At 40.8% G+C, this 25,826-nt stretch overlaps 1 protein-coding gene across 1 annotated transcript in view; it reads right to left on the reverse strand.

The window, feature by feature from the left end:
- DYNC1H1 (dynein cytoplasmic 1 heavy chain 1) overlaps positions 1–25,081 on the reverse strand; it is a 42,569-nt gene extending 17,488 nt beyond the window's left edge. The window contains exons 1-45 of the mRNA XM_071745543.1: positions 24,743–25,081; positions 22,062–22,149; positions 21,321–21,494; positions 20,859–21,114; positions 19,761–19,947; positions 19,316–19,587; positions 18,980–19,207; positions 17,390–18,466; positions 16,929–17,108; positions 16,437–16,586; positions 16,035–16,181; positions 15,750–15,890; positions 15,432–15,608; positions 15,212–15,322; positions 15,010–15,129; positions 14,559–14,798; positions 13,862–14,017; positions 13,403–13,516; positions 12,682–12,792; positions 12,392–12,601; positions 11,880–12,026; positions 11,504–11,670; positions 10,642–10,815; positions 9,783–9,948; positions 9,514–9,702; positions 9,227–9,430; positions 8,226–8,508; positions 7,695–7,795; positions 7,221–7,380; positions 6,691–6,934; positions 6,326–6,509; positions 5,689–5,901; positions 5,281–5,519; positions 5,014–5,170; positions 4,558–4,785; positions 4,083–4,313; positions 3,830–3,970; positions 3,347–3,580; positions 2,619–2,825; positions 2,402–2,523; positions 1,864–2,029; positions 1,479–1,642; positions 1,053–1,182; positions 451–584; positions 19–133 (exon numbers count right to left, since the gene is read on the reverse strand). Of these exons, the coding sequence (XP_071601644.1) occupies positions 19–133; positions 451–584; positions 1,053–1,182; positions 1,479–1,642; positions 1,864–2,029; positions 2,402–2,523; positions 2,619–2,825; positions 3,347–3,580; positions 3,830–3,970; positions 4,083–4,313; positions 4,558–4,785; positions 5,014–5,170; positions 5,281–5,519; positions 5,689–5,901; positions 6,326–6,509; positions 6,691–6,934; positions 7,221–7,380; positions 7,695–7,795; positions 8,226–8,508; positions 9,227–9,430; positions 9,514–9,702; positions 9,783–9,948; positions 10,642–10,815; positions 11,504–11,670; positions 11,880–12,026; positions 12,392–12,601; positions 12,682–12,792; positions 13,403–13,516; positions 13,862–14,017; positions 14,559–14,798; positions 15,010–15,129; positions 15,212–15,322; positions 15,432–15,608; positions 15,750–15,890; positions 16,035–16,181; positions 16,437–16,586; positions 16,929–17,108; positions 17,390–18,466; positions 18,980–19,207; positions 19,316–19,587; positions 19,761–19,947; positions 20,859–21,114; positions 21,321–21,494; positions 22,062–22,149; positions 24,743–25,013 (8,910 nt within the window). The 5' untranslated portion in view covers positions 25,014–25,081. The remainder of the gene's footprint in view (positions 1–18; positions 134–450; positions 585–1,052; positions 1,183–1,478; positions 1,643–1,863; positions 2,030–2,401; positions 2,524–2,618; positions 2,826–3,346; positions 3,581–3,829; positions 3,971–4,082; positions 4,314–4,557; positions 4,786–5,013; positions 5,171–5,280; positions 5,520–5,688; positions 5,902–6,325; positions 6,510–6,690; positions 6,935–7,220; positions 7,381–7,694; positions 7,796–8,225; positions 8,509–9,226; positions 9,431–9,513; positions 9,703–9,782; positions 9,949–10,641; positions 10,816–11,503; positions 11,671–11,879; positions 12,027–12,391; positions 12,602–12,681; positions 12,793–13,402; positions 13,517–13,861; positions 14,018–14,558; positions 14,799–15,009; positions 15,130–15,211; positions 15,323–15,431; positions 15,609–15,749; positions 15,891–16,034; positions 16,182–16,436; positions 16,587–16,928; positions 17,109–17,389; positions 18,467–18,979; positions 19,208–19,315; positions 19,588–19,760; positions 19,948–20,858; positions 21,115–21,320; positions 21,495–22,061; positions 22,150–24,742) is intronic.
- Between the last annotated feature and the right edge of the window lie 745 nt (positions 25,082–25,826).

Consider the following 25,826-nt stretch of genomic DNA (forward strand, 5'->3'; position numbering starts at 1 on the left):
TAAAACTAGCATATCAACCTTAATTTGGTAGACGCTCAAACCATTCATCCAGGCAACAAATCTTGAGAGAGTTGTTTTCCCTGCTCCACTGACTCCAATAAGCAGCAAATGGCCCTGTGGCTGACGGAAGATTCTGCAGAAGCAGATAAGCAAGTATGTTTTAATCAAGTGTTACCTAAAAGCTTATTTCATATTTATATTTATATTATATTTATATTAATATTACCTATTGTTACTTCAAAACTTATTGAAGTTTTGAGCATTAAAATTTCAAACTGCTACCAAACTGACACATCTTTCCAGCTAGAATCCTGCTATTTTGGAGGCTAGAAGTAGACATTCCATGGAAAACAATGGGATCATGTTCCATTCTTGCTTAGTCTGTACTCAGGCATTCAGAACAAGTCTCTAAACACTATTGATATGAGCAGCCACTGAGTCTCCACTCACCGGTCAATTCTTAACACATGATCCAAGACTTCATTGAACAGAACAAGTGGTACATCCAGCTCCTCTTCATAAAAGACTTTAAGACGAGCTTTCACATAGTCTCTTAGTTCTTCCTGATCCACTGGAATATAATCCTAAAAGGAGAAGTCAATACAGTATGGAATTTAGATTAGAGAAATTTTGCTTAGGGATCAATTTATAGGTAGATGAAAGCAGAACGAGTAGACTTCTTACTGTAGCAATCTCATGCAAAAGCTTAAGAATGCTGAACTCTTAACTTGTACAGGAACAAGTCCACATGCTTAAATAGCAGCATGGGGTTTAAATACCATCATACCACTGAACCTATCTATCATTGGTTGAGACTGTGCTGCCAGTCACTGAAGAGGTTAGGGAGTAGCATGACAAGACTTAAATTGCCCTCACTCCTCCAGTTTAGTTTAAATGGCCTTTCCCAGGCATTTGCTATTGGTCACAGGTGGGAAGCAGGCAAGATGGGCTTTCCGCTTGACCTCATGGGACTTCTACAGATTGCCCATCTGTCTTGGTTTAGATTGCAAGAAACAGTCCACCAACAATTTTTATTATGTTTAGAATTTTACCTTTGATAGCCAGTTGCTGTATAAGATAGGTCTGCTCATAGCTTTTTCTTTGTCAATATTGGGGAAGTGCTTCAGAGCAACCATATCAATGTTCTCATCAGTCCACCGCCTCTCCTCATCTTCTACAAGTCTGGATAAAGAAAAAAGTCAGTGACTACAAATTCTCTGTAAAGGGAGGATACAGTCACATTGCATGGCAGTGCTACCACTGAAGTATATTTGTCCTTTGCATAAATATGACTCCCAATAACATTAACTTAATAAGCAAAGTGAAATATTTTCATTTGTATTCCAGCTATTTAACATGTAGCACACTTCAGTCTGATCTTCTAGAAGTTGAAAGGTGGCAAAGAATGGGTGAAATTTATTTTGCACCATTTTCCTTTTTTTTTTTTTTTTTTTCTCTGCATCTCATGTTTATTTTACCTGTCTTGGAAGAGACGTAAGGCTTCATGGGCCCATATCCTTATAAGGCCCTCCACTGGTAAGGTTTCTAGTGGCCTCAATGCTTCAAATATACCTCTCACCCATCGAGTCATTTCACGAGGTGAATATATGTAGTGTGGCTGTGTGTCTTGAGTGAATCTCTCCTAAAAACAAAATTAATTAGTTATTTCATCCCAAAGTTGCACTGTATTTTTTACAGGTCTTAGCACTGTAATCCTTGTGGCAGATTTTGCTAGCAGCTTTTGGCAGATCTCAAGTAATTAGTTAAATTCTTGTACATGTATCATCCACGTGAAAGGCAAACAATGCATGTTAAATGATTCAGCATAAAGGGAAGACTTCTAGAGTCCAGGGTCATATTTACCTGAGACATTGTGTAGAATTCCACCATAGCAGCAGTGAGAGGTTCTGCATACGTGCGGAGTGATGGGATCAGCCTCAGCATTGCACGATTAAATGTTCCATATATCTGAGTAAGAGAGGCTGGTCCAGGATAGTCCACATAAACCACAGGAACATGTCGTAAAAATCTGAAAGAGGAGGGTATTATGTAGTGCAGAAGTTCAAATTATAGTCTGTGTCGTTTTCATTATCTTTTGCTGTAACTGAGTAACTGCTTGATTCAAAATTAGCAGTAACTGCTGATAATTTGGTTGCTCCTTAGTAACTGGCAAAAAGCATTCTGAAGTACTGACAGCATTTCAGACAGGTTATTCAAGAAGTATAACAGTGAGCTGACTGGCTGCCTCTCAGGATAAGAATGAATTAGCAGTTAGTACAAAAGCAAGGAACACAGTTTCCACAGAGGTGGTGTTAAACAAGTGTATTAGGAATACACAGATCAATGCTTTAATTTTGACCCCTATTTTGACGGTTGCTATACAGTTTACCAGACACATTACCTATGAGAGAGAGGTTTTCTTCCAGGATCAGTAGGTGGATTACATGCACCAACAAACTGAATTCTCTCCAGTTTCACCCATGTCTGGTCTGATGTACGATAGAATCCTCCATGTTCCACCATCTGGAAAAAGATAAAAGTAAAATAAAAATCAGTGGAACACTGTATTTCCCTGAAAATAATTGTTATGATATAGTTGATTACAAAGAAACCCAAACCTGTCTAATGAATGATATGACTCTCTGAGTGCCATATTTATCCATATCTGGCAAGTTGATTTCATCACAGAACAGCACCAGCCACTTTCCTAACTGCACAGGAGCCAGCACCACGCCATTAGGTGTACGTCTGTACTCGCAGTAGTGATCAAAAGTTTTCAAGAGCAGTTCTGGAGTAGTAGCACTGGAAAAGTTGAGTCCGACCACCTTAAAAGGGGAACATTGAAAAGAAACAGTTAAAAATACACTAAATATGTATATTTTATACGAAGTTTTGGCTTACTGTGTGTATTCTGGCTGTACACTGCTTGCTTCCCAGTGCAGGTTCTCCATTTACCATGCAGCAACACCTCCTGTTCAACCTTGTGCTTAAAAATCAGAGCTTCATATAACTACTTTCCACATTAATATATTGAAGAATGAGAGTTTTTCTTAAACATTACCACAGGTTTTGAAATACAAAATGGAGAAATGCTCTGTATTACTGAAGCCACAAATGGAAGAAAGTAGCTTTTAGGTTAAGAAACTTGAGACTTAAAATAAGTCAACATAATTTTTTTTTTTTTTTTGCTATGTCTACATATGACTGACAGAGGTGGAGGTATCACTGCATTCTGACCAGCAAATAATTTCTGCTTTTATCTTTAAATGAGGTTAGAGACTTGGTACTGCTCTGCAATTCACACATGTGCATGCATGTGCACACATACACACACACTCTTGTGTACCTCCATGTCAGGCAGAGCTCTGAGAGCGCTGAAGAGGGTCATGGTCTTTCCAGAACCTGGTGGTCCACACAGTACTAGAGGTTTGTGTTCTGCCAGCCAAGTATACAGCAATGCTTCATGGCGAACAGTATCGAGGGTTGGTACTACAACATCAGGAGCTGCAACTTTGTGTGTCTCAACTTCAATTTGAGGAACCTTGGATTGCCATGGCACCCATTCACCTGTAATGGACACCTAGGACCACAAAAACATGATCAGACAACAACAGGAATGTAATTCAACTTCTGTTGAAAGACAATTTATTTTAAACCACAGGATAAAATAAAATTTGATATAATTGTTTAACAGGCAGCTTGTTCACTGAACTGTGAAACTTAAATTTAAGTCAGTTCAGTGTTTCATTTCTCAGTTTCATCTGCGAAGTCTAAGGCAAGCATCTAGGAACACTACAAGAGCAAGCCTTCTAGCATAAGAAAGTTTTACCTCATAATCAATTATAGGTATGTTGGGTGCAGTTGGCAGTGGCACAGTGGTGATTCTCCTGATGTACTCTCCCAGCTCTGCTCTCATTTTCAAACGACTGTCTCCAGAAAGAGACCACAGTATTGCATAGACCAGGTACCTCTGTAAGGAGTAGCAAAAGCAGATTATTGGTTGTAGAATAACAGAACAAAACTTAATGAACCAAACCCAGCTGCTATACTGAGGCAGTCACTCAGCAGCACACTGTGTCTACCTGGATGTAACGCTCCAGCTGATCGATCTGCATTGGGAAGTCTGGATGATTGGCATTGTACTGGGCTACGTTGCGGCACGCCTGGTGCAACATGGAGAACAGGGAGCCCAGGCAGCGCAGGCGGGTGAGATCCATAATATGCTCCAACTTGAAAGCATGTTCCAGTGCTTTAGTTACCAAGCCATTGGATGTGAAATATGGCTGCATTATTGTTGCAGCATCTCTCTGGATCTGTTGGGGGAGACAAACACTGCTCAAATCACTTGCTTCTCATTTAATTACCAGGCAGCAGAAAAGAAATTAAAGTTTGAAATACTTCATCTTTTAATGTAATTTTAAAAAAAAACAAACACAAAAAGATGAAAAGAGGAATCCAGCTTTTCTATGATAGGCTGTTATAAATTCAAAGTAAATCATACTATTTGTGATACAAGCATTTCTATTACATTATCTCATAATGTAATCTAAGTTATACCTGCAGCATTGGGGATGCTGCTTCTTCTCCTTCATCTTCTTTGCCCTTTCGCCTTCGCTGAGCTTCCTCTTCACCTTCATCCAGAGGAATGCTTCTTAGTCTGGCTAGGAAGTTATTGAATATCATGTCTGTACTGAGAACATCCTCACTGAACCAGACCATGCCACACCTTGACACAGTAGCCAAAGTGGCATATTTGAGATCCTGCACCTCAAACATGATACGCACCTAGAGAAGAGAAATTTAAAGCAAATTTTAAACGTAATTTAAAACGAAAATGTAAAATTTTTGTTTGAACTAAAAATAAACTACCAAAAGCAAAATCAAGAAACTTGCTACCTGAGATCAGTACTATGCTTGTGATGAAAAGGAGGAACAGCACTACTAAAGATTTAGGTAAAAGCAGCAAGCTTATAGGACAGCATGTAAACATAATGTAAAAAAAAGTAACATTACATTTGGTGGAAGGCTGAGACGTTCTCCATTTGGCAGAGTCAGTAGCTTGTTGTCATCCAAAACAGAGTTCAAGTTCTCAACCCATTCAGGGTCTACATCACCATCAAAGATAATCCACTGGCGTTTTTGTAGTTCACCTCTCACATTGTCTATTATTCTACATTAAAGGAAATATTTATTACAATAGAGAACAAAGACTCAGTAAGGCCAGAATATCTATGGCACAAATGTACTGGCCATTTTTCATTTGTGCCATTGAAGACTCACTTTCTTAGGACATGTGTGAACAAGCCATCTGTCCATTCTCTGGTGTTTGGATCCAAAGTACCATAGAGATGATCTTTGCTAATTGCTTTTGGATCTATAATGTGAGCAACACCTTCCACACCCTCCAGCCGTTCAAGGGCTTTCAGAAGCACTCTCCAGGCCATGCTCTTTCCACTTCCAGAGGGACCGACCATCATCAGTCCATGATTTATCTGTGTAATCTGATACAGCTGAAGAACCTGTGACAGAAGAAATGATGTACCAATTAGGTCTCAACTCAGTAGTCAAGCTAAGCTCCCTTAAAAAAAAAGTCTTTTGCCTTTCCTAATAAAAAAGTAGTAGTTTTAGTGAGCTTTAGTCTTAGACATACATTACATTCAATTTCCCATTTTCAGTTTTGTATTTTACCTTTTCAACCCACATGCCACCAACTTCCTCTCCATCACCATAGGTAAGGTACATTTCCTGACACACTTTCCTAAGCTCCTCTCGCAAGGCTGTCATCTCCCCACGATGGTACTGTACTCCAGGGAATACGTCAGAAAGAAGACTGAACAGCAATGGAATATCTTCTGCAACCAGTTTTGGTACCATAGTTTCACATACACTTTGGATCAGGATCTGCAGAGAGAATCATGTTTTTGTTAAGATTTTTTAAAGTCTGCTTTACCAGATGTGTTTGACAGGGAATATTTCACTAAATACTTGATGAGGTTTCAACTTTGAAACTACACAATTAGCTCCTATTATTTTCACTTTATATAACCAGTTTCTTATGCCCCTTCACTGTGCTTTTGGTATTAGCCACTAAGGAACTGAGCAGCAATAAGCATCATGAATGCATGAACTAAATCCAAGTCCTCCACTGTGATTCAGGGACTACTAAGACATGTTTAACTTGGTGCTTCAAAGCTATCAAATTACCAAGTTTAATAACTAATATGACTTTGCTTGCATGGCTAAGCACTACATAACAGACACCAGTAGTGATTTAGTGTGCATCCTGTACTTTATCACAGAAGCAAAGACTTCACACACACATTACCTCTTGTTCTGGTAAGTTCTCTGCAATTTCTCCCTCATCAACGACTTCACCCCGCTCTTCTTTCTCTCGTTTTATCTTCTGAATCCTCTCCCTCTTCACATTACCTGCACTAACCAGCACACTTTTCAGTGCTCTCAAGCCAAAATCATAGTGACTCTGGGAGGAAAGCTGTTCATCACAAAGCCTAAGGAAGCAAAGGAGACAAATACAATTTAAATCTCAGTAGGGACCAACACAACACTCAGTCAACATCACTATTTAACCAAAATTATTTCTGCACAATGTGCTTAGTGAATGTCAGAACACACTACAACTTTGAACAATAACTTCTACTTTTACTAATTGGACCCAAACTTGTTACTCACTTGAAGAATGGTACTATCTTATTCGCAAGCACTTCAGCTGTACGGAAACCTTGGGAGTACAACATGACCTGGGCAATCAGCTGACGGTCTGGTTTTGTCATTGCCAAGCTACGGAACAACTTCTTCAAATTGTCAGGCAGATTTGATCTGCCTGCATAGCCAGGATTCATGGTGATGAAGATAGCCATGTCAGGGCTCACTTTGACTTGTTTGTTCAGTAGCTCACAAGTAATAGGTGTTGCAGCTGAAAAGAGAGTGCATTTAGTTACATGTCAATCAGTGATCCATCACCCTGATAACACAAATCATACTTTATTCTATTTTAGTTTCCTACAGTAATGGACAGCAGGCCCCTTGGGACTGCAACACAAGTACTCAAATACAAATTTCTGCCAGCTGAAAGTTATTTAAGTTTTAAGCTCTGACAGAAAGCAGCTTCACCCTTGGATTGTAATGGAACTGAGCAACAAACCAGATTAATGCTTTTAGAGATGCTTCTACAACACTATTAAGAATGAACAATTACATACTCTTGTCGTAGTTGGGGTTGGAATGCTCTCGCAAGGCTTCCTGGATGCACTGAACTTGCTGTGAAACAGCAGAGAGCATACGCTCCTCCAGTCTGTTGAACTCATCAAAGCAGCCCCACGCACCCACTTGGCAAAGTCCCACAAAGATGCGTCCCATCGCCTGCATGCAGAGGGGAAAATTCACTGAAGTTGCCTCATCATTCTTGCTTACAGAGGCAAAAGCATCTGAAAACATCACTTGATGCAATGAACTCATGGCAGAAAGGAGATATATTTGTATATATTTGCATCTTTGTAGTACTAGAAGAGCTGCAAAAGGGTTCTGATATTCAGATGTTCACTGTATGATCCACAGATACCTCCTCAGTTAACACAGACAAATCACCTTGAAGGCAAACATCACTGTTGTTCTAGAGTTCTGAGGAGATTCCTAATGCTTCTTAGCAGACTACATTTTTTAATGAAATGACTTACCTGGAAGTCAAATGTTTCATCACAGTTGAAAACCAACACAAAGCGTCCAAGCTGATGTCCAAGAGCCTTGACAGATTCTGTTTTACCAGTACCAGCAGGACCTATTTGTGAAGTGAGAAAGACATGTTTCTGTGTTTAAAGGGATTTCAGTGAAACCTAAAACTGTTACAAGTTCTCATAAAAGAGTGTTTTGTTCTTCATTATCTTAGTTATAAGTGTTTGGCATGTTTACATTAAAGCTATTGTCCTGGTTCGGGCCAAGATAAAGGTGATTTTCTGTCTTGGCTCTGCACACCAGTCTCTAGCAGTAACTATAAACATCAAGTGTTACCAGTCCTAAAAGCAGACACTGTCTGAGAAACTTGCTGTTAATTTCAGCATGTGAAACTACTTAAAAGAGACTTAGCTGAAAGCAAAAGTACAAGACAAAAAATCACCTTTATCCTGGCCCAAACCAGGACAGGTATGTATCAGAGAATAAGAGTTTATCAACTTGTCTCAAGTTTTTATTATCCTTTGGTATGAACCTACCAAATGGTGATCCTCCTAGTCTTGCCTCGAGGGCTTGTGTCATTGTCAGGTAACAGCGGTCAGTAAGAGGAGTCTGTACCAGCTTATCCTGAACACCAAGGTACTCAAAACCATAGTTGAATTTGGCATTTGCCATCTGGATGGAGAGCTGCTGCAACACATCTGTCTGCTTTGGGTCAAAGTAGAACCGCATTTGGCTGAGCCACTCGAAGGACTTGGAGTTGTCAATTTTGCTTTTGATCAGTGATCTTGTAACATCCCTCTGGTGCACCAGCTCCGTGATCTGGAGAATGAAGTAGCTTTTTAGATCACAGCAATATATACCATTGCTCATAAAGCCAGGAATCCTACAGCTTCTCAGATTATGACAGTAAACTGGCATTGCTTGGAAATCACAACCTACCAACATCCTCAGACTCAAGGACGAGGAGTCTTTGTAGCCACTTTTGTGGCTACAAAGGCAAAATAAACAACATTGACTGCCCTCGTTAAGACTCCCCTAGCTTTCAGTGAAACACTCTGGTCCAGTTAGTCTGTAGTCCATTACACTACTGACCTACATATGTCACTTGCCCAAAACTATGAGGACAATTTTTCCTAAAAAAGACTAGCTATTTCCCCCTTATAATCTACATAAATAACCCAAATTATTTTAACTTCCCTCCCCCCAACCTTATCTACAAACAAAATCACGCAATCATTAAAATAAGAAGTTTAATGAAATGCTTTTGCTTTTGAATGAAGTAATCAGTAACTTCCATATGTGGAAGAGCTGGCTTGAAGGTCAATTCAGCGAACTAGTTCATAATAAGCTACCATGCATTAAGATGCCTTGAGTGAAAAACTATCACATTCTTTAGGATCAAGCTTTGCTGTAGTTAATAAATTGTATTAAACTTTTTCCTAGAGGAAAAATAAATCTTAGACTAAACGGTCTTTTCATTACACTTTTAAAAATCCTCACCTATGAACGCAGAGGAGAAAAAGAGGTTTTTACTTACTAAGTGCTCCAGTTTCCTTCTACGAAGAGGTGGCTGCTCCATCAGCACAGAGTCTGCCAGGACATTGAGCGTGACCTCAACGTTAGCGAGCACAGAGTGGAGGGGATTGTTGTCTCTGTTGTCTCCAGCCCCACCCATACCATTGAGGGCTGACTCCACATTCTCAGACCATGCAATCTGGGCTGACAGGACAACAAGCTGGGCCTATGTAACAAAAATCCTCATCAGATAGTTTTCCTCACTAAAGTAACCAAGCTGCAGTATGCTTAAATGTTCCATACTGATACCTGGTATTTGTCAATCCAAGAGATGTAGACTGCTGGATCAATGGAAGTTGCTCTTCCGAAGATTTCTACTTCAGTAACAGACTCTGCAAGCAATTTTGCAAGGGTCACTCTCATTTCTTTCTCAACAAGAGTGAGCCACTCATTGATCTTGGGATGTTCTGTGATAGAGACAGGTGTTTTGAACAGCACCTACAAGAATCAGGTTTAAGTCAGATGATGTTCACTTACTTTCAGAATTTTATTTAAAGAAAAAAAGACTGCAGCTCTACCTCCTCTCCTTCACGTGAGGATATCCCAAGAACCACAGAATTGTCTTCATTAAGAATAATGCTAGAGACTCCAGCAAACATCTTCTTGAAGTGTTTCTGCAGCTTAGCAACATTTTTGCTGTTTCCAATGATTTCAAGCAAGTCTTCATCACCAACAAAGTAAAACCTAATAATTACACAATATCAAATCTGTATCAGAACTCCAACTGACTTTTAATTTCTTTATGCTTCATAGATTGCCACTATATAGAAGTAATGACATTAATTTCCCCAACACTACAAAAGTGCATAAACAATACATTTGCTAGAAGTTACACTTGAGTTCTAAGATTAAGTCTCAGTTCATGAGGTCTGTACCATACAAAAGTGAATACATGGTCCTGTGGAACATTTTCTTTACCTACACATCTCTGAAACCCCACAGTACAGCCTGGCATTGAATTAAGGGAAAACTCCCACTCAGTATCTCCTGTACCTTTACTCTCCAATGCTAAATGACAGACAGCTGAGGACTACAGCTAAGTCAGAACCAATGACTTAAATCCTGGACTGTGACATTTTAAACACTGCCAAATCAAAGAATTAAGCAGCTCAATAGAGAACCTGAAAGTTTACAGAAATCGGCTGCAATGGTTCCTTAAGCAGTATCTGAATCCTACAACCAGGAGGAGATGAGGAAGAAAAGTTTTAGTCCCATTTCTCAAGAAGTAGCTATATCCAAATTCTGCATTAAGACAACACAGACCTAAATAGCTGTAACATATTACATACATGCAACACAAAAAAGTGGCAGAGGCTTTACAGAACAGTATACCAATTCTGCACAGAAACATAAAATTAATTTGAGTCAACTTCTTACCGAGGGAAAGAGGACCTCTCCCTTTCCAAGTATTCTCCCAGTGCCTTCTGTATCTTCCCAAGCAAGTCTGCCAGCCTCTCTAATGACCTCTGCACACCCTGAATGTTAAGAACATCCATCACAAGTGGAGATTTAGACACCTTTTTCATGAGTGCCAAAAATTCAGTGCTGATGCTGTAAGTAAAATAACACAGTACATTAGTGCAAACTGAGTGACAACAGGAGGCCTGCAAAGCACCAAAGTTATTTGTCTCTAAATGACCACTGCATTATTGTTGTTGCTGCCCTAGAGAATGCAAAGCTAAATCCTCCAAATAGTTCTTCATCTACCTATCTCAAGTCCACAACAACAAAAACTTCTCTGCAATGTTCGGTTTACCAATTCTGCTACTGAAGGTCTACTTTTCTTCAACTCCTGAATATGCATAAATACAATTCTTTTATCTGACTGAAGTGTGTGGAATGAGTAAAGGTGACCAGAGCAACTTAAAGCAGAAGTAAATGAAGTTTAAAGGATGAAATTAAGGCTGAAATAACAGAAATCAGCCTGCTTGTTGTTATGGTCACAATGCCACAAAAATACTTGATGAAGCCAACTGTAGCTAGAAAGGAAAACCATCTGAATCCCAGTCATCTTAAAATTATCCATCAGCCTGTTTATATTAAACCTTTTTCTGTCATTGTTTTCTCTTAACATATTTGTTTGCTTGAAGTTACACCTACCTGTAATCCAGTTGGATCAGGTAAGAATACAGTTATTATTCCAACTCTGAGAGTGCTACACTTAAGTCATGGAACTGCAGGCCTGCCCACATGCTGCCCCAAAGGAGGGAAGAAAAGAACAAAGCAATTGAAAAATCACCTCTGGAACCGCTGGGTCTCCACGGGCAGCAAGTGCTTGATGTCTGCACTACCAGTGAAGATACCTTCCAGGTAGACCCATCTCCTCTGGACATCTATCCAGACATCAAAGAGTGCCATGATACGGTTCAGCTTGTCTTCCCAGCTAAGGGCATCTTCCTCAAACACCTGAAGTTTTAAACCTTTCATTAATATTCATTTCAACTGGATCAGGAGTTTAACAATTATTACTGGAAACAGTTGAGAGTTAAAAAGTATGCATATGCAATTAATTTTCTGTCAACTTAAATAGTTAATATACCCCTTTTTGACATATACATAAACTACACAAGAGAGGAAGGCTGATTTAAATTCTTTGTATTTTTTCTCCATTTTACCTTGTAGTATGGTGATAGCTTCATAGCAGACACACTGTTAATGTGCTCTTTTACTTTATTGAAAAGGTCATCCCAGCCACGAATCAAACGACATTTGTTCTGGTAATTGACCAAGTCCAGTTCATAAGTGTTCCACACTTCTCTTATCTGAAGAAAAAAAGTTTAAGATATGACATCAATAACTTCTGCTCCAACAAAATTACTAAGTAGAAATGTATTCCAGTAATCAGATTTTACAGTTTTTATTCAAGGATCCTGGGATTACACTCAAGCTTTTGTTAAAAATACTGAGAATATGATGCAGATAGGTAATGACTACTTCACCCAAATAAGGCAAGTTTCAGCAGAGGAAGCTTACATAGCTTTAAGCTAGTCCCCAAAACTGTGTCCCATGGAGTCTCAGCACTTGCATCAACAGCTCAGACTGACAAGTTTACCACGCAAGTGTAAACTACCTGACAGGAAGGCTTTGATTTGCTGTTATGTGCATACATACAAGAGCTGATACTAGCCTGTTTCAAGAACTCTTCCAAAGCCATCTCTCCTTGAGCCACAAGCAGTACATCTTTGACAATTGCTTCATTTCTTTGTAAATCAACATCCCAGATCTGGCCCAGGGTCAATTCTGAGACAACCCAGTTAACATGAAGCCTTTTCATCAGCTGCTTCCAGTGACGATCTTTAAGTGCCTCAGATTTCAGTTCAATAACTAACATGTTTATCTAGGGAAGACAAGAAAGCAAGTTACACCCTTGAACTTGAACTATATACTACATGCATTTTAGAAAGGAGTATAACTTACTTTCATGTAGCCCTTCAGAAGCCTCTGAACATACTCATAGGAGGCATACTGTCGCAGGCGGGCAGGGAAGTTTTTCAGCTGGTTCAGCAGACCATCTAAGTTTTGTCGAAGCTGTCAATAACATAAAAGCAATAATATTATTCTTTCCAAGAGCTGTACACATGGTTACATGAATTTACAGTTGTCTCTACATTTTTACAGAAACTCCTCTCCAATCAGATGCTACCTACAGTATAACTCTTTCTGTTATATGTATTTACATGAGACATTGTTACTTTATAGCTAGGAATGTAATTTTACTGCCTATTATTTATCAAATAGTATTGTCACAGGCAGTTTTTGGCTATTGCTCTCTACCTCCTGTGCACTGAACTAAAACTGATGCTGTTCATCTAACCATATAATCAAGTTTCCCTGTACAGGTCCAACTGGCTATTTAAAACCAGCACAGCTTCTTCTCTATAGATGCAGTCAGTCCAAACTCAATTTCAAAACTATGGGAATTGCTTAAGTCCCCTGCAAAATTAGAGTTGTAACAAACCCCATGATTTTTTTTTAGCATAACATGAGAAGAAACACACCCACAAGATACTGAAAAAAGTACCTTAACACTGACAAAAATCTGAAACATGACAACTGAGCACAACTACCTCAAAAATTCGAGTTCTTAATTTGCATATATGTGCAGTCATTACATTGTACATATACATAAGTGAAGTACCTTGCGAGGCTGTACTGAAACCCAGGGCTGTTCTTTCATTTGATCAATCTGTTCCCAGACCTTAGAGAGTTCAGACCAGACGCCTTTGAGATCCTGCAACTCTTCAAGGGCTACCTATAGTAAAAAATGTAGCAAACAACAGAAGTCATCCCTAGTAAGTTCAAAGTTACTAGCCTAAGGGAGATAAACAATACTTTTAAAGTGTCAAAAACCTTCAGATTGCTTGACAATTCAAGAAAATTACAATAGTACTTGACCCAGATGACATCTTTGCATCTCAGGTCACATAATAGCTTCATGAGAGTAAGACAGTCAAGGAAGAGACAACAGACAATCTCTTATGGCTGGAACTGAATGAGTGTGGAGACTGTGGGTTGACACTAGTACACTGCAGGCTATCAGTCACTCTTTTAAGGGACAGAGAGATGAAACTGACAAGAAGTTGTGGGCTGGTTGTACCTGGACACGTTCTTCACTGCCACTGAGTAGTCCTGTATCTGTTAGTTCCAGAGCTTCCTTGGCCTTTGCACACTTTTCACGATCATCCTTCAGTCTACCAAATTTTCCTTCGTAAATGGTAAGAGCTTGAAGAGCCTCTTCTGGACGCAGGTTTCCCTGAAGTTTGTATGGAATACCATCAGTGCAAAAACCCCACCATCAAGTTGAAGTTAAGTTCAAAGCAAGGGCTAAAAATTAAATGTGGGCCTGTCACTGTTTTTCCATTTCTAGTTTGCTGACAATGAGGCTACATAATAATCCAGAAAGTCTCATCCTACTCTTATATGCAGTTCTTCACTAAGTATCACCTTTGGGAAAGTAAAAGTGCAAACAAGCAACTTGCTTTTAATTCCTCCTATACACGATTCTGATTTATTCTTTGTTTCAACTAAAGCTTTGTTAGCAATTGAAATTGTCTTCCTTTATGCACTTAACAGAAGCCCACATTTTAAGGTTAGATTTCCCTCTGTCACCCCCAACCCAAAAATCAACACAAGTTATTACAGAATCCTCAAAAAGACTTTTACCATCATCTAGAATGAAAAACTGGAAAAAAACAAAACAAAACAAAACAAACAAACAAAAAAATTGCCTACTTCTTGTTATACACAGAGGATCTACTTCTTTTGCTGAATGAGTATTAATCATCCCTACTTACTGTTACAGGCTTTGTCTTCTCCCAGTCTGTTAGCAAGTCAGTTGTTCGGCTCTCCACTGCCCGATCCTCTTGAACTATCTTCATCTGCAAATTTGCTACTTGTTGCTGAATGGCAGAATCCTTTCTACGCATGATGTCATTAAAGGCACCCCACTCTCCTTCTATATTGTCAATGTACAGCCAAGAGGATGGGAACTGGAACCTTTGCTTCTCAAGCAAGCGCTGACCATTGCGATAAAGCTACAAGAGACAGTGACTGGTTAAAAAGACAAAACTAACCTAAGCTGCAATGCTAAATGCTCACATTTTAACAAGTGCTCACTACACACTTCACAGGATTCCTCAGAATATGAAGTTCAAGACTGTTCTCAAGAGAACCTGAGTATGATGAAACTGCATTTTAAGAGTTAAGCTTGACATTTCCAGGATAATAATTCGCAAGACAACTTACTTCAACTTGCTTTTCAAACTGCTTGATTTTACGTTTCAGGGACTGCACGTATGTGATGAATGTCACTGCATCTGATGTGCTGGCAGTATCCACTGAATGCTGCTCTAGTTCTTGACGGGACTGTATGGGGTACAAATCAGCATTTTAGAAATCCAGAACAGTTCATCTGAAAATGAAAAACTGGACTATGAACTTGTCTTACCTTAGAAATTTGTGTATGAAACTCCGTCATATTCTGACCAAGCATTTGGCCGAATTTGCTGAGCACTTCCTTGTGCCAGGAGTCATACTTCAAATTCACCTTTGATTGTACCTACAATTGAATAAAGTTATATAATAGTCTGTCAGCCTTGCTATTCTTTTATACACCCATTCTGAAATGTAATGCTTTTATCACATCACAAATAATTACAATTTCCTACCTTGCCATAGTCTATGACAACAGGTCCAAACTCCTTTCTAGTTTCGGCATTGTCAAATGTTCCTCTTGCCTTTCTTATCTGAACTAAAAGGGCTTGCCACTTATTCAGATCTTCTCCGAGACGGTTGTAGATGTTTTCAGCCTGCATATCCCACAGACACTGGTACTGCAGCCAAACCTAATTGAGGTATTTCACAAACAACATTCAGAACTTCTCCAGTATATTCCAAAAGACAGCTGTCCCCTCACTGCCCAGAGAAACTGAGAAAAGAGTCTATGTTCATTTTAGCTGTAGCATTATTTAGTGTCAGTCTCCTACCTTGACATACTGCTCCACTTCAGTCACAATTCCCATGACAGCAGAATACGACTCCTCCAAAGCTGCAGGGCCATCAGGCATCCTTGTCAGCGCATTACGGTAAAATTTCTCTTCCTCAGACAGCTCATAATGCACTCCAACCTAAGACCCAAAATTATACATGTGATATACATGAATTTCTAAGGCAGTAAGATTCAGTCCTAGAGCAACAGATTAAGATATTGCTCACACTTAATTGCAGTGAAAAGAATTCCTCAGACCTAGATACCGTTTCATTATACTTACCTGGTATCTCTGACTTTGAATTCTTGGTAGTGACAGGATTACCATCTTCCAAGAAAACATTTCTTGATAAAGTTTGTATCTACACTCTTCAATTGGTGGATTCAGGTATATAACCTGGTTGGTTATTCTTAGTTCATGTACAATGTTCTGCAGAAACAGCAAATACACTCAAGTTTTACTCGCATATAGACGAGAATACACATACACATAGATGAGAATTTTGGTCTTCAAGAAGTAGCACACACTTTTGAAAATTCAACTGCATGTAAATGTGATGGGCAAATATCCCTCCAAAACCAGATGCAGAAGAAATACTTATCTACTGTGTAAGTCTCAGATATAATTCTTGCATTAAGAATTGACAATGAGGAAAAGAAACAAAAATCCCACAATAAAACTTACTTTGATCTTGGGTTCTCCACCTGGCTTATGGCTCACTTGTGGAGCATCTGTATCCATGTCAACTTCAGCTTTGTCATCTGCTTGTCCAAGAAGAACCTGGGTCCAGGCCCTGAGTCCAGCTTGCAAACGAACACCCAGGATCCTTTCAATCTAAAGAAAATAAGCCATACTGTAGGAAAAACCTGCAAACTCACTGCATCAAGATCCCCACTCTCAATATATTCTGACACCAGGCATGCTATGGTGCCTGAAAGAATAATTTGCTCCTTAAATTTTTTGGGGTAAATTTTCACTGTATGACAAATTAAAACTTCTCCTGCGCTCACTGACTTCAACAATTTTACCTGCTTTGAAGGTGGCCTGGTGTCTATTAAGCTGAAACTTAACAAGCACAATTGAATATGAAGGCAATGAGTCTTTAGTCCTGACAGAGCAGCAAAAATCTGTAACTGATCAAAATGTTTCCTCTAAATACATACTACTTAAACATACCTCCATATCCAGCTTATTGACCCAGATTGGCAAATTTGAATACGAATGAAGATTTAAGTCATCCACAGCTTTCTGAACCCTGTTCAAGATTTCGGAGAAAGTCTTGTGATCATACATGCATGTTTCCAATGATCTCACTTCCAGGTCTATTTTCTCTTCAATAATGAGAAGATCATCCACCTAAAATGGATTAGGAAAAACAAGCTGTTCAATTTGCCAGGTTAGACAGAGGCAATAGTAACTATGCAGTAATGGTTAGACCCTTCTGGATCCACTAGCTGGATGCAGCAAGTCTATCAATTTTAGTAGTACTGAAAGATCCATTCAGCTGGCCCATTTGTGTGCCAACTCAATCATCTATTTAACCAAAGTGCTCCAGAACAGATCATCAGCTGTCCAATTCCAATGCAATTACACTTCAAAATGTAAAAAATCAGCAGAATTTGAAGGATAAAACAAACCTTTTCCTGGAAACTGAAGACAGTCTCGGCTAAGCGCTGTACATACGGATCAAGTTTGTATGATTCCCACACGAGGGCAATTCCTTCTGCAATCAAAGCCTGAACCTCTTTCTTCAAGCCAGCAACCAGAAGTGAGATAGTATTACGCTCTTCTACTTTCTCACATGTTCGCTCATACGTGCGCACGCTTTCAATGAGAGAAATAGCAAATGGATAGAGCTGGTTTGCTTGGTGAGCTTTGTTGACAATTGCTAGTGGAACACGGAAACCAAGCCACTTCAGGTTCCGGACTTCTTTTGAAAGTGTAATTATTTCTGGGAGGAAGTTGACTTTCAGTTTCAGTACATTTCCAGTTCGACCTCTAACACGAGTGCTCTCAATGGTGAAAATACGACCAGACACGCCGAGATTGCGCTGCTGAACTTTTCTTGCCCAGTCATCAAAGATCTCCTGAGTGTTCAGCTTCATGCGAAAACTATCTCCATCCTGCTTTAGCTTCTGACCTTCTACGTGGTTCTCCCAACCTTTGCCAAGGACATCTTCAACACGCTTCATATAAGCTGTGAGCTGTCTGTCGATCTGTTTTGCCCAAATTATAGACCCAGATACAGGAGGCAAGTCACGAACATGACTCATTTTACAAGCCTGACTCTGTGGGTACTGTACTTTAAATTTGTCATGGAGAGACTCAATATCATCTTTTACACGCTGGATCAGCTGTGTTTGATATTCACGAATGGCACCACGAATGTGAGGTCTGACAAACAAGGCATTAAACCGAGAGAAGATTCTGAACATCTCATTGGCATTCTTTGCTGTACCAAGCTGGTCTCTCAAACGAGCAGTTATTCTTGTTTCAACTCTATCAATTCTTTCATCATACCGTTTCATTGCTGCCTCCCAGGCTTCTGTACCTTCTTTGGAAACATCTAACCCATCTACTTCCTTGACATTCTCATAAGCAAGATTGACTTCTTCAATTGCATTAGCATCAGCAGCATCAAAAAGGACTTCTGCTACTTTCATATCCTGTGGTTCAGGTACCTCTCCTTGATTTTGCTGGGCAACAGCAGTTACCTGCATTAAAATCATAGTTAAGTGAGTTGTATGCTTCAAAATATACCTAAAAATAGCAAAGCATAATCTATTCTAACAAGCATTATAAAATCCCTTCAGATTAGTACTAAATCCTTAACAATACAACTAAATTCTAAAACATGACTGAAAGATTGTTATGAATGGGGCAACACACTTTACCAACTCCCACTACTTTACCACTCCACTATGTGCAGCCTAATCACATTTTCCACTGTGGTTTAGCCAATCTTAAGTATTCACACAGTTATTAATCTCCTCCATGTTACATCTGGACTTGCTGTGTCTGTTAACATGAGCATGGTCATGTATTACAGGAAGTACACCATAATTACAGCTAAGCCTATTAGCAAGGGTTCAAAACTAGACTGTTTTGGAATCAGACAGCGAAACAACTTTGTATTAGTTTTGTGGTTGCAACTTTTTAAAGCAACACTAAACACTCCTCAAGAAGCCACACAAATTTTATGTTTAGTTAACAACCAGAAATATTACCTGAGGTCGCAAGACTCTCACAATAACTGCCCTCAGCTGCTCATGCTGACGCCTGAATTTCCTCATCTGATCAAGACGACCTTGGAGTTTCCTGTGAGCAGGATTGATACGCCACACCATCTTCAGGTTCTCTTCCCTTTTTCTTTTCACAATATCTCTCAGTAGAACTTGTAGCTTCTCATATTCATCATCCCAGGTTTGGAAAACTTCAAAGCATGCAACCATTACCTGAAGAGAGTTTTAGAACAGGAACTTTAGCTCCCAAATGAAATGCTTCCATGAAGTCACTATGAATGCAAAACCAGAGCTGCCAGCACAACAAAATCATGCATATACCTTTTCAAATTCTTCATAGGCAACATGCATTAGTTTTCTGGTTCCCAACACTTTCAGTAGCTGAGAGCTCAGATCTCTTGAAATAGCCTCAACTAAACGCAGTGCCCTTTGGATAGGGTATTTTGTGTTCCTGATTTTTCTCAGATGAGTAAATATTGCAACAAGGGCCTGCCTTATTTTGTCCAGCTCAGTAGCAGATAACAAGTCATTCAGTGGAAAGTCTTTCATCAGTGGATTATAGTCATTCACAGTTTCCAGAGCCTGTTTTAGACCTAAATGTAATAGAAAAAAAGATTTTGAATGTCTGTTTTCATTTCAATAATCAAGTAATTATAAGACAGTAGCTTTAACTGTCCCAAAGTTACTCTGAACAGTGTTCAAGTTTCATCACAGATTAAATTCTGTTAGGACATTCGTGAAAAATCCTATAAAGCAGACATTTTACCTGTGTCTGTATCAAAGCTGACAGTTGCATGAAAACGTTTGCCATGTTTTAGGATATCCAGAGTCAGAAGAACTTCTGGACTTTCACGTTTTTCCTGAATGCGATACAGAGCCCGTTCCAAATTTAACCAGAAGCTGATCTCCTGCAATGCAGTGCCTGATGCTGGATCTCGATCTAGTTTGGTCACCTTAGAAGTAATGAAGAAAAGGGAGGGAGAGAGAAGCAGAAAAGCATTAAGTTACAGGCTTCAACTGCAAAAACTTGTTCTTTTGCTAAATACAATTGAAACACATAGTATCTACCAGGTTTTAATAATCTAGTAGCAGAGAGTTTTGGCACTTATTCTGTGAGAAGTGTGGGAACTGCAGCACAACAGGAGTCAAGGTTTAATTCCAGAGGCCTTGAAGGTCAGTTTTAGGACCTTCATGTAGTATCTTCAGCATAGCTGAAAAAGATCACCTATCCACTTTCCTGATAAGTGTCTGTATTCTGGTTATATGAGAAATGAACCAGGCAAATAAGTATTTGTTTGCTCTGGAGTAAGAAAAGGCACCACTCTTCCATGAGCAGTATGTGTTCACCATGCCCACAGAGGAAAACAAGCCAGAGTAGTATTTGAGATGCTGCTTCTGAGTGACAGCAGAGAACAGCAGAGTTCTTTTGATCAGTAACAGTCACTAGTACAAGAGATTACAAGATAGGACTGGAGCAACTGTTCTGATGGACCTGAGGAAATAACAAAACAAACAAACAAGATCTGCTTCACTCAATCTCCTGCAAAGATCTGAAGAATAGCTACAAAATTCACAAGGCTACTGCCAGTCACTTGAGTCTGTAACAAATCAAGATAAAACAGTCATGCTCTCAGCTATTTACAGAACAATTTAGAACAGACTCTGAATTTAGACAGGCTTAGTCTAATCTAAAATTAGACTTAGTCTTATTTAGATGAGCACCTCTGATGACTCCGAAAACTGGTCTCAGATCTTCAGAATACTGTACATGGCACAGTATTTTATCATTTAAACTGTGATGAAAATAGACAGTACTGTACATTAGTCCTTATCAAACAAGTCTAGTACTTGGGTCTTTTTCTACCTTTTGTATCTCTCTGATCCAGCGGTTGACTCCAGATTGTAACTGATTGAGGAATAATGGATCTTCAGCCTTCTCACCAAAATCCGTAACCTTTGGTTTCTCCCCACGTTCATAACACTGCTTGGCAACATTGGTAATGGTTGCATGAATTGGCAGACTAATCTCTGGAATTTCAATATTCTGCTGCAAATGCAAAAGGCCCATTTCAAGTTCTGCAATCTTTTTCTCAACTGACGGAGCCATCTTATCTCCATCTCTGAAAAAAAGGACAGATGTTTTGTAAATGAAGGCAAAACAAAACCCATATACAATGGTTTACATATACAATATACCTTCCCCAGAGCCAACATCCTATGCAACTGTGTACTTAAAACATTTCACATGACTTGAACAGTTACTATTATTTTTTTCATTAAACACCTACTTCGTTAGCAAAGAAGTACAGCATTTATCCTGAATTACCTGTCTGCTTTCCCAGATTCTCTGATATAGGATTTGAAAAAGGGAGCAACAGCATTGCTAATGAAAGAGTGCAACGTTTCATATGGAGAATCTTCACTGAGAGTGAGCACTCTCAGTTGGGAAGACACTGGTTTGTCGGCATCAATCACTGGTGTACGCTTAATGAACGCCAGGCTGCAGAACAAAGAAGAGAGTCACCAACTAAACATACAAAGATTAAGTAACAGTTGGAATAGCTTTAATCTGATTGCAAGTTTAAATGCTAAACTGCATCATCATACTTTATAATCTTTCTTCTAAGAGGTCTGAACAAAAGTCTTCAAATAAATACTTCTTTATACTTCATTAACCAGACAAAATTACCTATCAATAAGGACTCCGCGGTAGGGGCACACTGAAGAGGCACACATCTTACTCTGTTCAGAGTCAAAGAGGCATTAAGTGATTAATATGTCAGAGTCAGACATAACTGAAGATTATTGTTGCATTTGCATGTATGCCAAATTAATAAGACTTTGTTTCTTTAACATCAGAACTGGAATTCCTAAGTCCATGCCTTTCAGCCTCACTGTTGTTTTATCAGAGCCTCCACCCTGAAAAGCTACTGCCTCACCTGGATAAAAATACCACATGAAGCACTAAGTAACTCTGGGGAAAACCTGCAGGTTACCTAGGTGGATATGCCTCCATAGGTTTTGCATTCATAGGGCAGAAATGTCAAGATCTATTTTACTAACTCACCTGTTTGATTTTATTCCATAATGAATGTCAGTGCTGATGCTGTAGGAAATGAACTCTTTTTCCTCTTCTCCTTCATCTCCCACATCCTCTGCAAAAAATGTCATGTAAGAAATGTTTTATTTCTAAGGCATCTGCTGCTATTAACCATCTTCTGCTATTATGAGACAGTTTTCTAGCCTTTCGTTTCTACTATGCTATGCAAAATAGCTTAAAATAAATTTAGCTTTGCAATACTTCCTAAATTCAGAGTTCATTTTTTTAACACAACTGTTATCAACTTTTTTAGGTTGCTATTAAAAAAACAGTAAAACATTATGACACGAAAATTATAACCCACGTTCTGCTTGTGAGGCAGAGAAAAATCTAAAATAAAGAATGTGCTTTTATTTGTGGAGATACGTTCCTAGGATAACCACATCTATGTGAGAACACTGAGCAGCTGCTTTTGTTTATAGGCTGTGTAGTATTTTTTGACTTTTTCTTTGAAAGTGATTTACAAATTAAGCCTCTGAACAAAAAAGCTTCCGACAAAACAAAAGCCCAAGCCATGGGAAATACTCGGGCATTATCACAGCCAATGTATCACCGATGATGTAATTGCTGGAGATGCAGGCAGCTGTGCTGCAATGCAGTGATTTTGGTGCAGAAGGTTACTCCCCATTGGGGGACACACTCTTGCTGAAGACAAACCGTGGACTCCCATCCTGCTCTGATTTCATTTGGCCCCTCACAGGATATACAATCTCAGGGTGCCATATTTGTGGTCCTGAGCACCAGAAACCTGGTCACAGAACAATGCTGTCCTAAACACAAGAACCCGTATGAATGTTACTGACAGACTGTGCAGGAAGCAATACTGCTCAGCAGCAGTTTTCATTACTCAGAAATACGGCTTCTGTTTTACTCTATTTGTAATCAATAATTTACTTGATACTGTCTAACCCATGCACAAGTTTCAGTAATAATGCTGTTTTTAACAGTGTCAGAGAAAACAAGATCTCCATATCCTGGCTGAGATTCCCAATCTGTTAGGTCTGAAGACTGGCTGTCAATCAGAAAATCCACTCTCCCCACATAGCCGCTATTAAACCAGAAGGCATCAATGGAAATGCCTCTGCCCATATTAAATTAGTATTTAGCTTCTAAAACACATTAAATGTGTCTCAATTTGCTTTTAATCATACATATATAAGGCCTAAGCAACAAGCCTGAGGCTAGCTCATCACCAGTCTTTCACTACTTCCAACCCAAACTAAGGATAACCAACCTCATGACCCAGACTTAAGAGAAATATAGAAATTGGCTGCATAGCCTAATAGCATATAATGGTTTTTCTTTAAATCTTATTAGACACTTCTCATGAATTCATGAAGACTACTATTCTTTGCTTCCCCTCTAGAAGATTCTACTGTTATCTCCACTGAAAAAGAAAACTGAAACCTTGGAAGGGGAAGGAGGATAATCAGCAGAAATAGGTGCATTATTAAAAGACAGGGTATTTTAAGCAGCATCTTAAGTTCACAGTGAATATACAGCAAGTGGAAGTACCTTCTTCAGGTTTCCCTCACTATGCAGCAACTGCAGAATACACATCCAGTATCTTAAACTGCTGCCACGGTCATGTTAAATAATGCAACATGAAGAATAGCTGTATTAAGATTTGTTATATACCCCCAGGGACTGAACCAACAACACACGGGGAGTAGAGATCCAAAGCTTTAATATTAAATTTTTGCAAGCTCAGACTGTCAGGCATGTAGCCATAGACAGACTGCGGGCCTTGTTTAAAAGTAAAAGACTGTGTTATCAACGAAGGTGTATTTTTTTACTGTTCATAAAACTGGATCCTATGACAGTAAGCACCTACTTAGCAAAGATCTGTTGACAATAAAAAGTGATTTTGAATAGAGTCAGCAACAGCAGCATGTATATAACAAAGATGTTTCTCACGTCAATGTTGGCTGTAGCAGTAATTGAAGCATTTGAGGAGGTTTACAAGCAGCAGGGCCACCAGGCTTTGCTAACCAGACACTGAAAGGTTTGCATCATGATTTATGAACCCTGGAGTCTCGCTAATTAAATGATTTTGCACAGGCTGATTCAGATTTATTTTGTTTTGTTTTTCTTTTCTCTACGGGTTTGGTTTTTACTTGTGTTCTGCTTTAGACCCGGTACCTGTCTTGCCAAGAAGGAAGTCATTTCCCCAGCAGAAGGGAGGCCGCAGTGGGAAGTGCCTACATCCCACTGACGAAGCACTTTCCCTGCCTTCCCAAGCAGCACAGGCTGCAGTCCCTGCCCACACGGCCCCGCCGTGCATCTGCCCAGATTCCGCCGAGCAGCGTCAGCTCCGGGCCCGCACCCGGCGAACAAATAACGGGGGAGGCCGGGCCAAGCGCAGGCATCCGACGAAGGACCCGCCCGCCGCTGCAGGCCCCCGAAGCCGCGGCCACCGCCCTCTCCTAACACTGATCCCCACACCTCTCCCCGGCCCTCCACTCGCGGGACGGGCCGCACCCGCAGTGCGGTAGCAGGCGCCTATCCGAGCGGGGCCGTGCGTGAGGCGCGGACCCCGCAGCAGGGCGCGCCCCTCCCACCCCGCAGCAGGGCGGCGGCTCCAGGCAGGCAGCGGCGGGCGCCGCCGCCATTTTGAGAGCGCGGCGTAGGGCCAGCTCTCGCCTCACCTTTGAGGGTAGAGCGCTCCACCAGGACCGTGTGGACCTGAGGGTCGGAAAGGAATTTGCGCATATGCTCCACGGCGCCCTTCTCCTCCAGCGCCGCCTCCAGCACCGCCGGGGCTTCGCCGCCATCCTCCAGCAGCAGCGGCACCAACTTGCGCAGGTGCTTCTGCAGCACCGACACGTCGGCCACGTTCTGCACCGCCGAGCCCGACACCTCCATGCCGCCTTCCTCGCCGCCGGGGCCGCCGCCCCCACCGCCGCCGGAGTCAGACATGCCGAGGCACGGACACCAGGAGGCTCGGCGAGCTCCGCCCGCTCAGCCGCCGCCCCGGCACTGGCCCGCCCGCCACGCTGGAAGCCCCGCCTGGGCGCCGCGGGGCAGGCTGGGGAAGGCAGTCCCGCCTGCCCCCGCCCCTGGGCCGAGGGGGCGGCTCCCGGTGCCAGCAGCTTCCAGGCGGCACGGCAGGGCTTGAGCGGCTCCGCAGCACCCGCAGGGGAGGGCAGTGCCTCCCTGGAAATGCTCCCTCTCTGCAGCCCCGCCTGGGCAGCGACCCCTTACCCCCGCTGCCCCGGTACGTGACGAGTATTTTATTCGAGACTTTTCTTTTGGAAGCAGAAAGCGAGAGCGGAGCAGGCAGGGAAAGGGGAAATCCCAGGACCCCCGCATTCCCCACCCCGCCCTCAGCTCCGTGACAGCACACCGTGAGGTGGATTGTGCTATCACCGCCGTCATCTGGAAGATAAACCAGCCCCAGGACACATTTGTCCAAAACAGAAGAAAAAAAATTATTTCTTGTGAAAAGTAAACCCAGAAGCCGTAAAAACAGGTGGTACGAATGACACTTTCCTGTGAAGACAGCAGGCCGGCTTGTAACCTTCCGGGGCAAATTAGACACAGCTTCTCTTTAGTGGAGCTTGACTTGTCTAAGGAAGTGGATGAGTTCACCGCTCTGCTGCTGAGATGGACAATCTTGTTTCTCCTTCCCCAAACCAGTCCCCCCACCATGCCCTGGGTCTTGGCTGCTTTTTAACGTGCCTAGGAGAGGGGAGGTGGCACTATAGTTTCCATTCACAGGGTGGTGGGTAA

This window comes from Heliangelus exortis, chromosome 5, assembly GCF_036169615.1.
Source record: "Heliangelus exortis chromosome 5, bHelExo1.hap1, whole genome shotgun sequence".
In the NCBI taxonomy this organism is placed as follows: domain Eukaryota; kingdom Metazoa; phylum Chordata; class Aves; order Apodiformes; family Trochilidae; genus Heliangelus; species Heliangelus exortis.